The sequence below is a fragment of the Salmo salar genome, chromosome 09, assembly GCF_965601325.2.
Source record: "Salmo salar chromosome 09, fSalSal1, whole genome shotgun sequence".
Lineage (NCBI taxonomy): Eukaryota > Metazoa > Chordata > Actinopteri > Salmoniformes > Salmonidae > Salmo > Salmo salar.
This window is the reverse complement of record NC_138299.1, coordinates 135,959,725-135,971,747: the sequence shown is the minus strand read 5'-3', so window position 1 is coordinate 135,971,747 and position 12,023 is coordinate 135,959,725. Positions and strand designations below refer to the sequence as shown.

Here is a 12,023-nt window from a genome sequence, read left to right as displayed (position 1 = left end):
AGTGTTAGGGTTAGGGTTAAGGGTTAGGGTTGAACTGGGTGTGGACATGTAGTTAGGGTTAGGGTTATGGTTAAGGGTTAGGGTTGAACTGGGTGTGGACATGTAGCTAGGGTTAGGGTTAAGGGTTAGGGTTGAACTGGGTGTGGACATGTAGCTAGTGTTAGGGTTATGGTTAGGGTTGAACTGGGTGTGGACATGTAGCTAGTGTTAGGGTTAGGGTTAAGGGTTAGGGTTGAACTGGGTGTGGACATGTAGCTAGGGTTAGGGTTAGGGTTGAACTGGGTGTGGACATGTAGCTAGTGTTAGGGTTATGGTTAGGGTTGAGCCAGGTGTGGACATGTAGTTAGGGTTAGGGTTATGGTAAAGGGATAAACTGGGTGTGTACATGTAGCTAGGGTTAGGGTTATGGTTAGGGTTGAGCCGGGTGTGGACATGTAGCTAGTGTTAGGGTTATGGTTAGGGTTGAACTGGGTGTGGACATGTAGTTAGGGTTAGGGTTTAGGGTTAGGGTTGAACTGGGTGTGGACATGTAGCTAGTGTTAGGGTTATGGTTAGGGTTGAACTGGGTGTGGACATGTAGCTAGTATTATGGTTATGGATAGGGTTGAACTGGGTGTGGACATGTAGTTAGTGTTAGGGTTATGGTTAGGGTTGAACTGGGTGTGGACATGTAGCTAGTGTTAGGGTTATGGTTAGGGTTGAACTGGGTGTGGACATGTAGCTAGTGTTAGGGTTATGGTTAGGGTTGAACTGGGTGTGGACATGTAGCTAGTGTTAGGGTTATGGTTAGGGTTGAACTGGGTGTGGACATGTAGCTAGTGTTAGGGTTTAGGGTTAGGGTTGAACTGGGTTTGGACATGTAGCTAGGGTTAGGGTTTAGGGTTAGGGTTGAACTGGGTATGGACATGTAGCTAGTGTTAGGGTTAAGGGTTAGGGTTGAACTGGGTGTGGACATGTAGCTAGTGTTAGGGTTATGGTTAGGGTTGAGCCAGGTGTTGACATGTATCTAGTGTTAAGGTTAAGGGTTAGGGTTGAACTGGGTGTGGACATGTAGTTAGGGGTTAGGGTTATGGTTAAGGGTTAGGGTTGAACTGGGTGTGGACATGTAGCTAGGGTTAGGGTTAAGGGTTAGGGTTGAACTGGGTGTGGACATGTAGCTAGTGTTAGGGTTATGGTTAGGGTTGAACTGGGTGTGGACATGTAGCTAGTGTTAGGGTTAGGGTTAAGGGTTAGGGTTGAACTGGGTGTGGACATGTAGCTAGGGTTAGGGTTAGGGTTGAACTGGGTGTGGACATGTAGCTAGTGTTAGGGTTATGGTTAGGGTTGAACTGGGTGTGGACATGTAGCTAGTGTTAGGGTTTAGGGTTAGGGTTGAACTGGGTGTGGACATGTAGTTAGGGTTAGGGTTATGGTTAGGGTTGAGCCGGGTGTGGACATGTAGCTAGTGTTAGGGTTATGGTTGAACTGGGTGTGGACATGTAGCTAGTGTTAGGGTTAGGGTTAAGGGATAGGGTTGAACTGGGTGTGGACATGTAGCTAGTGTTAGGGTTAGGGTTAAGGGATAGTGTTGAACTGGGTGTGGACATGTAGTTAGGGTTATGGTTATGGTTAGGGTTGAACTGGGTGTGGACATGTAGCTAGTGTTAGGGTTAAGGGTTAGGGATGAACTGGGTGTGGACATGTAGCTAGTGTTAGGGTTAGGGTTAGGGTTGAACTGGGTGTGGACATGTAATTAGGGTTAGGGTTAAGGGTTAGGGTTGAACTGGGTGTGGACATGTAGTTAGGGTTATGGTTAGGGTTGAACTGGGTGTGGACATGTAGCTAGTGTTAGGGTTTAGGGTTAGGGTTGAACTGGGTTTGGACATGTAGCTAGGGTTAGGGTTTAGGGTTAGGGTTGAACTGGGTATGGACATGTAGCTAGTGTTAGGGTTAAGGGTTAGGGTTGAACTGGGTGTGGACATGTAGCTAGTGTTAGGGTTATGGTTAGGGTTGAGCCAGGTGTTGACATGTATCTAGTGTTAAGGTTAAGGGTTAGGGTTGAACTGGGTGTGGACATGTAGTTAGGGGTTAGGGTTATGGTTAAGGGTTAGGGTTGAACTGGGTGTGGACATGTAGCTAGGGTTAGGGTTAAGGGTTAGGGTTGAACTGGGAGTGGACATGTAGCTAGTGTTAGGGTTATGGTTAGGGTTGAACTGGGTGTGGACATGTAGCTAGTGTTAGGGTTATGGTTAGGGTTGAACTGGGTGTGGACATGTAGCTAGTGTTAGGGTTAGGGTTAAGGGTTAGGGTTGAACTGGGTGTGGACATGTAGCTAGGGTTAGGGTTAGGGTTGAACTGGGTGTGGACATGTAGCTAGTGTTAGGGTTATGGTTAGGGTTGAGCCAGGTGTGGACATGTAGTTAGGGTTAGGGTTATGGTAAAGGGATAAACTGGGTGTGGACATGTAGCTAGGGTTAGGGTTATGGTTAGGGTTGAGCCGGGTGTGGACATGTAGCTAGGGTTAGGGTTATGGTTAGGGTTGAACTGGGTGTGGACATGTAGCTAGTGTTAGGGTTATGGTTAGGGTTGAACTGGGTGTGGACATGTAGCTAGTGTTAGGGTTTAGGGTTAGGGTTGAACTGGGTTTGGACATGTAGCTAGTGTTAGGGTTTAGGGTTAGGGTTGAACTGGGTTTGGACATGTAGCTAGTGTTAGGGTTAGGGTTAAGGGTTAGGGTTGAACTGGGTGTGGACATGTAGTTAGGGTTAGGGTTATGGTTAAGGGTTAGGGTTGAACTGGGTGTGGACATGTAGCTAGGGTTAGGGTTAAGGGTTAGGGTTGAACTGGGTGTGGACATGTAGCTAGTGTTAGGGTTATGGTTAGGGTTGAACTGGGTGTGGACATGTAGCTAGTGTTAGGGTTAGGGTTAAGGGTTAGGGTTGAACTGGGTGTGGACATGTAGCTAGGGTTAGGGTTAGGGTTGAACTGGGTGTGGACATGTAGCTAGTGTTAGGGTTATGGTTAGGGTTGAGCCAGGTGTGGACATGTAGTTAGGGTTAGGGTTATGGTAAAGGGATAAACTGGGTGTGTACATGTAGCTAGGGTTAGGGTTATGGTTAGGGTTGAGCCGGGTGTGGACATGTAGCTAGTGTTAGGGTTATGGTTAGGGTTGAACTGGGTGTGGACATGTAGTTAGGGTTAGGGTTTAGGGTTAGGGTTGAACTGGGTGTGGACATGTAGCTAGTGTTAGGGTTATGGTTAGGGTTGAACTGGGTGTGGACATGTAGCTAGTATTATGGTTATGGATAGGGTTGAACTGGGTGTGGACATGTAGTTAGTGTTAGGGTTATGGTTAGGGTTGAACTGGGTGTGGACATGTAGCTAGTGTTAGGGTTATGGTTAGGGTTGAACTGGGTGTGGACATGTAGCTAGTGTTAGGGTTATGGTTAGGGTTGAACTGGGTGTGGACATGTAGCTAGTGTTAGGGTTATGGTTAGGGTTGAACTGGGTGTGGACATGTAGCTAGTGTTAGGGTTTAGGGTTAGGGTTGAACTGGGTTTGGACATGTAGCTAGGGTTAGGGTTTAGGGTTAGGGTTGAACTGGGTATGGACATGTAGCTAGTGTTAGGGTTAAGGGTTAGGGTTGAACTGGGTGTGGACATGTAGCTAGTGTTAGGGTTATGGTTAGGGTTGAGCCAGGTGTTGACATGTATCTAGTGTTAAGGTTAAGGGTTAGGGTTGAACTGGGTGTGGACATGTAGTTAGGGGTTAGGGTTATGGTTAAGGGTTAGGGTTGAACTGGGTGTGGACATGTAGCTAGGGTTAGGGTTAAGGGTTAGGGTTGAACTGGGTGTGGACATGTAGCTAGTGTTAGGGTTATGGTTAGGGTTGAACTGGGTGTGGACATGTAGCTAGTGTTAGGGTTAGGGTTAAGGGTTAGGGTTGAACTGGGTGTGGACATGTAGCTAGGGTTAGGGTTAGGGTTGAACTGGGTGTGGACATGTAGCTAGTGTTAGGGTTATGGTTAGGGTTGAACTGGGTGTGGACATGTAGCTAGTGTTAGGGTTTAGGGTTAGGGTTGAACTGGGTGTGGACATGTAGTTAGGGTTAGGGTTATGGTTAGGGTTGAGCCGGGTGTGGACATGTAGCTAGTGTTAGGGTTATGGTTGAACTGGGTGTGGACATGTAGCTAGTGTTAGGGTTAGGGTTAAGGGATAGGGTTGAACTGGGTGTGGACATGTAGCTAGTGTTAGGGTTAGGGTTAAGGGATAGTGTTGAACTGGGTGTGGACATGTAGTTAGGGTTATGGTTATGGTTAGGGTTGAACTGGGTGTGGACATGTAGCTAGTGTTAGGGTTAAGGGTTAGGGATGAACTGGGTGTGGACATGTAGCTAGTGTTAGGGTTAGGGTTAGGGTTGAACTGGGTGTGGACATGTAATTAGGGTTAGGGTTAAGGGTTAGGGTTGAACTGGGTGTGGACATGTAGTTAGGGTTATGGTTAGGGTTGAACTGGGTGTGGACATGTAGCTAGTGTTAGGGTTTAGGGTTAGGGTTGAACTGGGTTTGGACATGTAGCTAGGGTTAGGGTTTAGGGTTAGGGTTGAACTGGGTATGGACATGTAGCTAGTGTTAGGGTTAAGGGTTAGGGTTGAACTGGGTGTGGACATGTAGCTAGTGTTAGGGTTATGGTTAGGGTTGAGCCAGGTGTTGACATGTATCTAGTGTTAAGGTTAAGGGTTAGGGTTGAACTGGGTGTGGACATGTAGTTAGGGGTTAGGGTTATGGTTAAGGGTTAGGGTTGAACTGGGTGTGGACATGTAGCTAGGGTTAGGGTTAAGGGTTAGGGTTGAACTGGGAGTGGACATGTAGCTAGTGTTAGGGTTATGGTTAGGGTTGAACTGGGTGTGGACATGTAGCTAGTGTTAGGGTTATGGTTAGGGTTGAACTGGGTGTGGACATGTAGCTAGTGTTAGGGTTAGGGTTAAGGGTTAGGGTTGAACTGGGTGTGGACATGTAGCTAGGGTTAGGGTTAGGGTTGAACTGGGTGTGGACATGTAGCTAGTGTTAGGGTTATGGTTAGGGTTGAGCCAGGTGTGGACATGTAGTTAGGGTTAGGGTTATGGTAAAGGGATAAACTGGGTGTGGACATGTAGCTAGGGTTAGGGTTATGGTTAGGGTTGAGCCGGGTGTGGACATGTAGCTAGGGTTAGGGTTTAGGGTTAGGGTTGAACTGGGTGTGGACCTGTAGCTAGTGTTAGGGTTAGGGTTAGGGTTAGGGTTGAACTGGGTGTGGACATGTAGCTAGGGTTAGGGTTTAGGGTTAGGGTTGAACTGGGTGTGGACATGTAGCTACTGGGTGTGGACATGTAGCTAGTGTTAGGGTTTAGGGTTAGGGTTGAACTGGGTGTGGACATGTAGTTAGGGTTAGGGTTATGGTTAGGGTTGAGCCGGGTGTGGACATGTAGCTAGTGTTAGGGTTATGGTTGAACTGGGTGTGGACATGTAGCTAGTGTTAGGGTTAGGGTTAAGGGATAGGGTTGAACTGGGTGTGGACATGTAGCTAGTGTTAGGGTTAGGGTTAAGGGTTAGGGTTGAACTGGGTGTGGACATGTAGTTAGGGTTAGGGTTATGGTTAAGGGTTAGGGTTGAACTGGGTGTGGACATGTAGCTAGTGTTAGGGTTAAGGGTTAGGGTTGAACTGGGTGTGGACATGTAGCTAGTGTTAGGGTTAGGGTTAGGGTTGAACTGGGTGTGGACATGTAATTAGGGTTAGGGTTAAGGGTTAGGGTTGAACTGGGTGTGGACATGTAGTTAGGGTTATGGTTAGGGTTGAACTGGGTGTGGACATGTAGCTAGTGTTAGGGTTTAGGGTTAGGGTTGAAATGGTTAGGGTTGAGCCAGGTGTGGACATGTAGTTAGGGTTAGGGTTATGGTAAAGGGATAAACTGGGTGTGTACATGTAGCTAGGGTTAGGGTTATGGTTAGGGTTGAGCCGGGTGTGGACATGTAGCTAGTGTTAGGGTTATGGTTAGGGTTGAACTGGGTGTGGACATGTAGTTAGGGTTAGGGTTTAGGGTTAGGGTTGAACTGGGTGTGGACATGTAGCTAGTGTTAGGGTTATGGTTAGGGTTGAACTGGGTGTGGACATGTAGCTAGTGTTAGGGTTATGGTTAGGGTTGAACTGGGTGTGGACATGTAGTTAGGGTTAGGGTTAAGGGTTAGGGTTGAACTGGGTGTGGACATGTAGCTAGTGTTAGGGTTTAGGGTTAGGGTTGAACTGGGTGTGGACATGTAGCTAGTGTTAGGGTTTAGGGTTAGGGTTGAACTGGGTGTGGACATGTAGCTAGTGTTAGGGTTATGGTTAGGGTTGAGCTGGAGTGTGGACATGTAGCTAGTGTTAGGGTTATGGTTAGGGTTGAACTGGGTGTGGACATGTAGCTAGTGTTAGGGTTATGGTTAGGGTTGAACTGGGTGTGGACATGTAGCTAGTGTTAGGGTTATGGTTAGGGTTGAACTGGGTGTGGACATGTAGCTAGTGTTAGGGTTTAGGGTTAGGGTTGAACTGGGTTTGGACATGTAGCTAGGGTTAGGGTTTAGGGTTAGGGTTGAACTGGGTATGGACATGTAGCTAGTGTTAGGGTTAAGGGTTAGGGTTGAACTGGGTGTGGACATGTAGCTAGTGTTAGGGTTATGGTTAGGGTTGAGCCAGGTGTTGACATGTATCTAGTGTTAAGGTTAAGGGTTAGGGTTGAACTGGGTGTGGACATGTAGTTAGGGGTTAGGGTTAGGGTTATGGTTAGGGTTGAACTGGGTGTGGACATGTAGTTAGGGTTAGGGTTATGGTTAGGGTTGAACTGGGTGTGGACATGTAGCTAGGGTTAGGGTTAATGGTTAGGGTTGAACTGGGTGTGGACATGTAGCTAGTGTTAGGGTTAGGGTTAAGGGTTAGGGTTGAACTGGGTGTGGACATGTAGTTATGGTTATGGTTAGGGTTGAACTGGGTGTGGACATGTAGCTAGTGTTAGGGTTTAGGGTTAGGGTTGAACTGGGTGTGGACATGTAGCTAGTGTTAGGGTTTAGGGTTAGGGATGAACTGGGTGTGGACATGTTGCTAGTGTTAGGGTTATGGTTAGGGTTGAACTGGGTGTGGACATGTAGCTAGTGTTAGGGTTAAGGGTTAGGGTTGAACCGGGTGTGGACATGTAGCTAGTGTTAGGGTTTAGGGTTAAGGTTGAACTGGGTGTGGACATGTAGCTAGTGTTAGGGTTATGGTTAGGGTTGAACTGGGTGTGGACATGTAGTTAGGGTTAGGGTTATGGTTAGGGTTGAACTGGGTGTGGACATGTAGCTAGTGTTAGGGTTAGGGTTAGGGTTGAACTGGGTGTGGACATTTAGTTAGGGTTAGGGTTATGGTTAGGGTTGAACTGGGTGTGGACATGTAGCTAGGGTTAGGGTTATGGTTAGGGTTGAACTGGGTGTGGACATGTAGTTAGGGTTAGGGTTATGGTTAGGGTTGAACTGGGTGTGGACATGTAGTTAGGGTTAGGGTTAAGGGTTAGGGTTGAACTGGGTGTGGACATGTAGCTAGTGTTAGGGTTAGGGTTAGGGTTGAACTGGGTGTGGACATGTAGCTAGTGTTAGGGTTAAGGGTTAGGGTTGAACTGGGTGTGGACATGTAGCTAGTGTTAGGGTTATGGTTAGTGTTGAACTGGGTGTGGACATGTAGTTAGGGTTAGGGTTAAGGGTTAGGGTTGAACTGGGTGTGGACATGTAGCTAGGGTTAGGGTTAAGGGTTAGGGTTGAACTGGGTGTGGACATGTAGCTAGTGTTAGGGTTATGGTTAGGGTTGAACTGGGTGTGGACATGTAGCTAGGGTTAGGGTTGAACTGGGTGTGGACATGTAGCTAGTGTTAGGGTTATGGTTAGGGTTGAACTGGGTGTGGACATGTAGCTAGTGTTAGGGTTTAGGGTTAGTGTTGAACTGGGTGTGGACATGTAGTTAGGGTTAGGGTTATTAGGGTTATGGTTAGGGTTGAACTGGGTGTGGACATGTAGCTAGTGTTAGGGTTTAGGGTTAGGGTTGAACTGGGTTTGGACATGTAGCTAGGGTTAGGGTTTAGGGTTAGGGTTGAACTGGGTATGGACATGTAGCTAGTGTTAGGGTTAAGGGTTAGGGTTGAACTGGGTGTGGACATGTAGCTAGTGTTAGGGTTAGGGTTAGGGTTGAACTGGGTGTGGACATGTAATTAGGGTTAGGGTTAAGGGTTAGGGTTGAACTGGGTGTGGACATGTAGAGTGTTAGGGTTATGGTTAGGGTTGAACTGGGTGTGGACATGTAGCTAGTGTTAGGGTTAGGGTTAAGGGTTAGGGTTGAACTGGGTGTGGACATGTAGCTAGGGTTAGGGTTAGGGTTGAACTGGGTGTGGACATGTAGCTAGTGTTAGGGTTATGGTTAGGGTTGAGCCAGGTGTGGACATGTAGTTAGGGTTAGGGTTATGGTAAAGGGATAAACTGGGTGTGGACATGTAGCTAGGGTTAGGGTTATGGTTAGGGTTGAGCCGGGTGTGGACATGTAGCTAGTGTTAGGGTTTAGGGTTAGGGTTGAACTGGGTGTGGACCTGTAGCTAGTGTTAGGGTTAGGGTTTAGGGTTAGGGTTGAACTGGGTGTGGACATGTAGCTAGGGTTAGGGTTTAGGGTTAGGGTTGAACTGGGTGTGGACATGTAGCTAGTGTTAGGGTTAGGGTTAAGGGTTAGGGTTGAACTGGGTGTGGACATTTAGTTAGGGTTAGGGTTAGGTTATGGTTAGGGTTGAACTGGGTGTGGACATTTAGTTAGGGTTAGGGTTATGGTTAGGGTTGAACTGGGTGTGGACATGTAGTTAGTGTTAGGGTTATGGTTAGGGTTGAACTGGGTGTGGACATGTAGCTAGTGTTAGGGTTTAGGGTTAGGGTTGAACTGGGTGTGGACATGTAGTTAGGGTTAGGGTTATGGTTAGGGTTGAGCCGGGTGTGGACATGTAGCTAGTGTTAGGGTTATGGTTGAACTGGGTGTGGACATGTAGCTAGTGTTAGGGTTAGGGTTAAGGGATAGGGTTGAACTGGGTGTGGACCTGTAGCTAGTGTTAGGGTTATGGTTAGGGTTGAACTGGGTGTGGACATATAGCTAGTATTAGGGTTATGGTTATGGTTAGGGTTGAACCAGGTGTGGACATGTAATTAGGGTTAGGGTTATGGTAAAGGGATAAACTGGGTGTGGACATGTAGTTAGGGTTAGGGTTAGGGTTGAACTGGGTGTGGACGTAGTTAGGGTTAGGGTTAGGGTTGAACTGGGTGTGGACATGTAGTTAGGGTTAGGGTTAGGATTGAACTGGGTGTGGACATGTAGCTAGGGTTAGGGTTATGGTTAGGGTTGAACTGGGTGTGGACATGTAGCTAGTGTTAGGGTTATGGTTGAACTGGGTGTGGACATGTAGCTAGTGTTAGGGTTAGGGTTAGGGTTGAACTGGGTGTGGACATGTAATTAGGGTTAGGGTTATGGTAAAGGGATAAACTGGGTGTGGACATGTAGTTAGGGTTATGGTTAGGGTTGAACTGGGTGTGGACATATAGCTAGTGTTAGGGTTAGGGTTAGGGTTGAACTGGGTGTGGACATGTAATTAGGGTTAGGGTTATGGTAAAGGGATAAACTGGGTGTGGACATGTAGTTAGGGTTAGGGTTAGGGTTGAACTGGGTGTGGACATGTAGTTAGGGTTAGGGTTAGGGTTGAACTGGGTGTGGACATGTAGTTAGGGTTAGGGTTAGGATTGAACTGGGTGTGGACATGTAGCTAGGGTTAGGGTTATGGTTAGGGTTAGGGTTGAACTGGGTGTGGACATGTAGCTAGTGTTAGGGTTATGGTTAGGGTTGAACTGGGTGTGGACATGTAGCTAGTGTTAGGGTTATGGTTAGGGTTGAACTGGGTGTGGACATGTAGCTAGTGTTAGGGTTAGGGTTAAGGGTTAGGGTTGAACTGGGTGTGGACATGTAGTTAGGGTTAGGGTTATGGTTAGGGTTGAACTGGGTGTGGACATGTAGCTAGGGTTAGGGTTAAGGGTTAGGGTTGAACTGGGTGTGGACATGTAGCTAGTGTTAGGGTTAAGGGTTAGGGTTGAACTGGGTGTGGACATGTAGCTAGTGTTAGGGTTAGGGTTAGGGTTGAACTGGGTGTGGACATGTAATTAGGGTTAGGGTTAAGGGTTAGGGTTGAACTGGGTGTGGACATGTAGTTAGGGTTATGGTTAGGGTTGAACTGGGTGTGGACATGTAGCTAGTGTTAGGGTTTAGGGTTAGGGTTGAAAGGGGTGGGGACATGTAGCTAGTGTTAGGGTTATGGTTAGGGTTGAACTGGGTGTGGACATGTAGCTAGTGTTAGGGTTATGGTTAAACTGGGTGTGGACATGTAGCTAGGGTTAGGGTTTAGGGTTAGGGTTGAACTGGGTGTGGACATGTAGCTAGTGTTAGGGTTAAGGGTTAGGGTTGAACTGGGTGTGGACATGTAGCTAGGGTTAGGGTTATGGTTATGGTTAGGGTTGAACTGGGTGTGGACATTTAGTTAGGGTTAGGGTTATGGTTATGGTTAGGGTTGAACTGGGTGTGGACATGTAGTTAGGGTTAGGGTTATGGTTAGGGTTGAGCCGGGTGTGGACATGTAGCTAGTGTTATGGTTATGGTTAGGGTTGAACTGGGTGTGGACATGTAGTTAGGGTTAGGGTTAGGGTTAAGGGATAGGGTTGAACTGGGTGTGGACATGTAGCTAGTGTTAGGGTTAGGGTTAAGGGTTAGGGTTGAACTGGGTGTGGACATGTAGCTAGTGTTAGGGTTATGGTTAGGGTTGAACTGGGTGTGGACATGTAGCTAGTGTTAGGGTTATGGTTAAACTGGGTGTGGACATGTAGCTAGTGTTAGGGTTATGGTTAGGGTTGAACTGGGTGTGGACATATAGCTAGTGTTAGGGTTATGGTTATGGTTAGGGTTGAGCCAGGTGTGGACATGTAATTAGGGTTAGGGTTATGGTAAAGGGATAAACTGGGTGTGGACATGTAGTTAGGGTTAGGGTTAGGGTTGAACTGGGTGTGGACATGTAGTTAGGGTTAGGGTTGAACTGGGTGTGGACATGTAGTTAGGGTTAGGGTTAGGGTTGAACTGGGTGTGGACATGTAGCTAGGGTTAGGGTTAAGGGTTAGGGTTGAACTGGGTGTGGACATGTAGCTAGTGTTAGGGTTTAGGGTTAGGGTTGAACTGGGTGTGGACATGTAGCTAGTGTTAGGGTTATGGTTAGGGTTGAACTGGGTGTGGACATGTAGCTAGTGTTAGGGTTTAGGGTTAGGGTTGAACTGGGTGTGGACATGTAGCTAGGGTTTTGGTAAGGATTAGCTTCCATCACGGTGATGTTCTCTGTCTACAGTACCTGCTGAAGAAGCTGTGTTGTCCAGTAGATGTGTCTCCATCATACGAGTCACTCTGTTTCCTGCTGAGGGGCTGTCTGGCCTGGCTGTGTCCATCGCTGGGCAGGGCAGAGATATCAATGTTACTCTTACTCAGCCTCTTACTGGAGCTGAGGCCTAGGCTGGGGCTGTGACAGGGGCTGTCCTCAGGGTTATCCTGCGTGGGAGGAAGAGAGCGTGGGACACAAGCCTTCACCGTTCACTCACACTCAAATACCATAACTGAACACAAACGAGCAGCTCATTGCTAATCCCTCTTTCTCAGCACATAGGAGAATGTGGGAGCTGGCTCACTACCAGACCTGGGTTTAAATACATGTGCGTTTGAGTATTTGTATTTGAAATATTTCTGTGTATGAGTATTTTTCAAATTATGTGGCCAAATCAACTACTTCTATTTGAAGTATTTTAAAATAATTTTCTATAAATAGCCTACAATTTCAAACTACAGTATGTCAAAATACAGTACTTGTTTCCAAATACATTATTTCAAATACCCCTAGGACCAAACAGACCCAGGTTTAAATGCATGGAGTATTTAAATATTTGCATTTGAAAA

General features: G+C 47.1%; 1 protein-coding gene across 1 annotated transcript in view; it reads right to left on the bottom strand.

Moving 5' to 3' along the window:
* LOC106612781 (membrane-associated phosphatidylinositol transfer protein 3) overlaps positions 1 to 12,023 on the bottom strand; it is a 173,069-nt gene that overhangs the window by 65,385 nt on the left and 95,661 nt on the right. Inside the window, exon 8 of the mRNA XM_082956328.1 lies at positions 11,428 to 11,621. Within this exon, the coding sequence (XP_082812454.1) occupies positions 11,428 to 11,621 (194 nt within the window). The remainder of the gene's footprint in view (positions 1 to 11,427; positions 11,622 to 12,023) is intronic.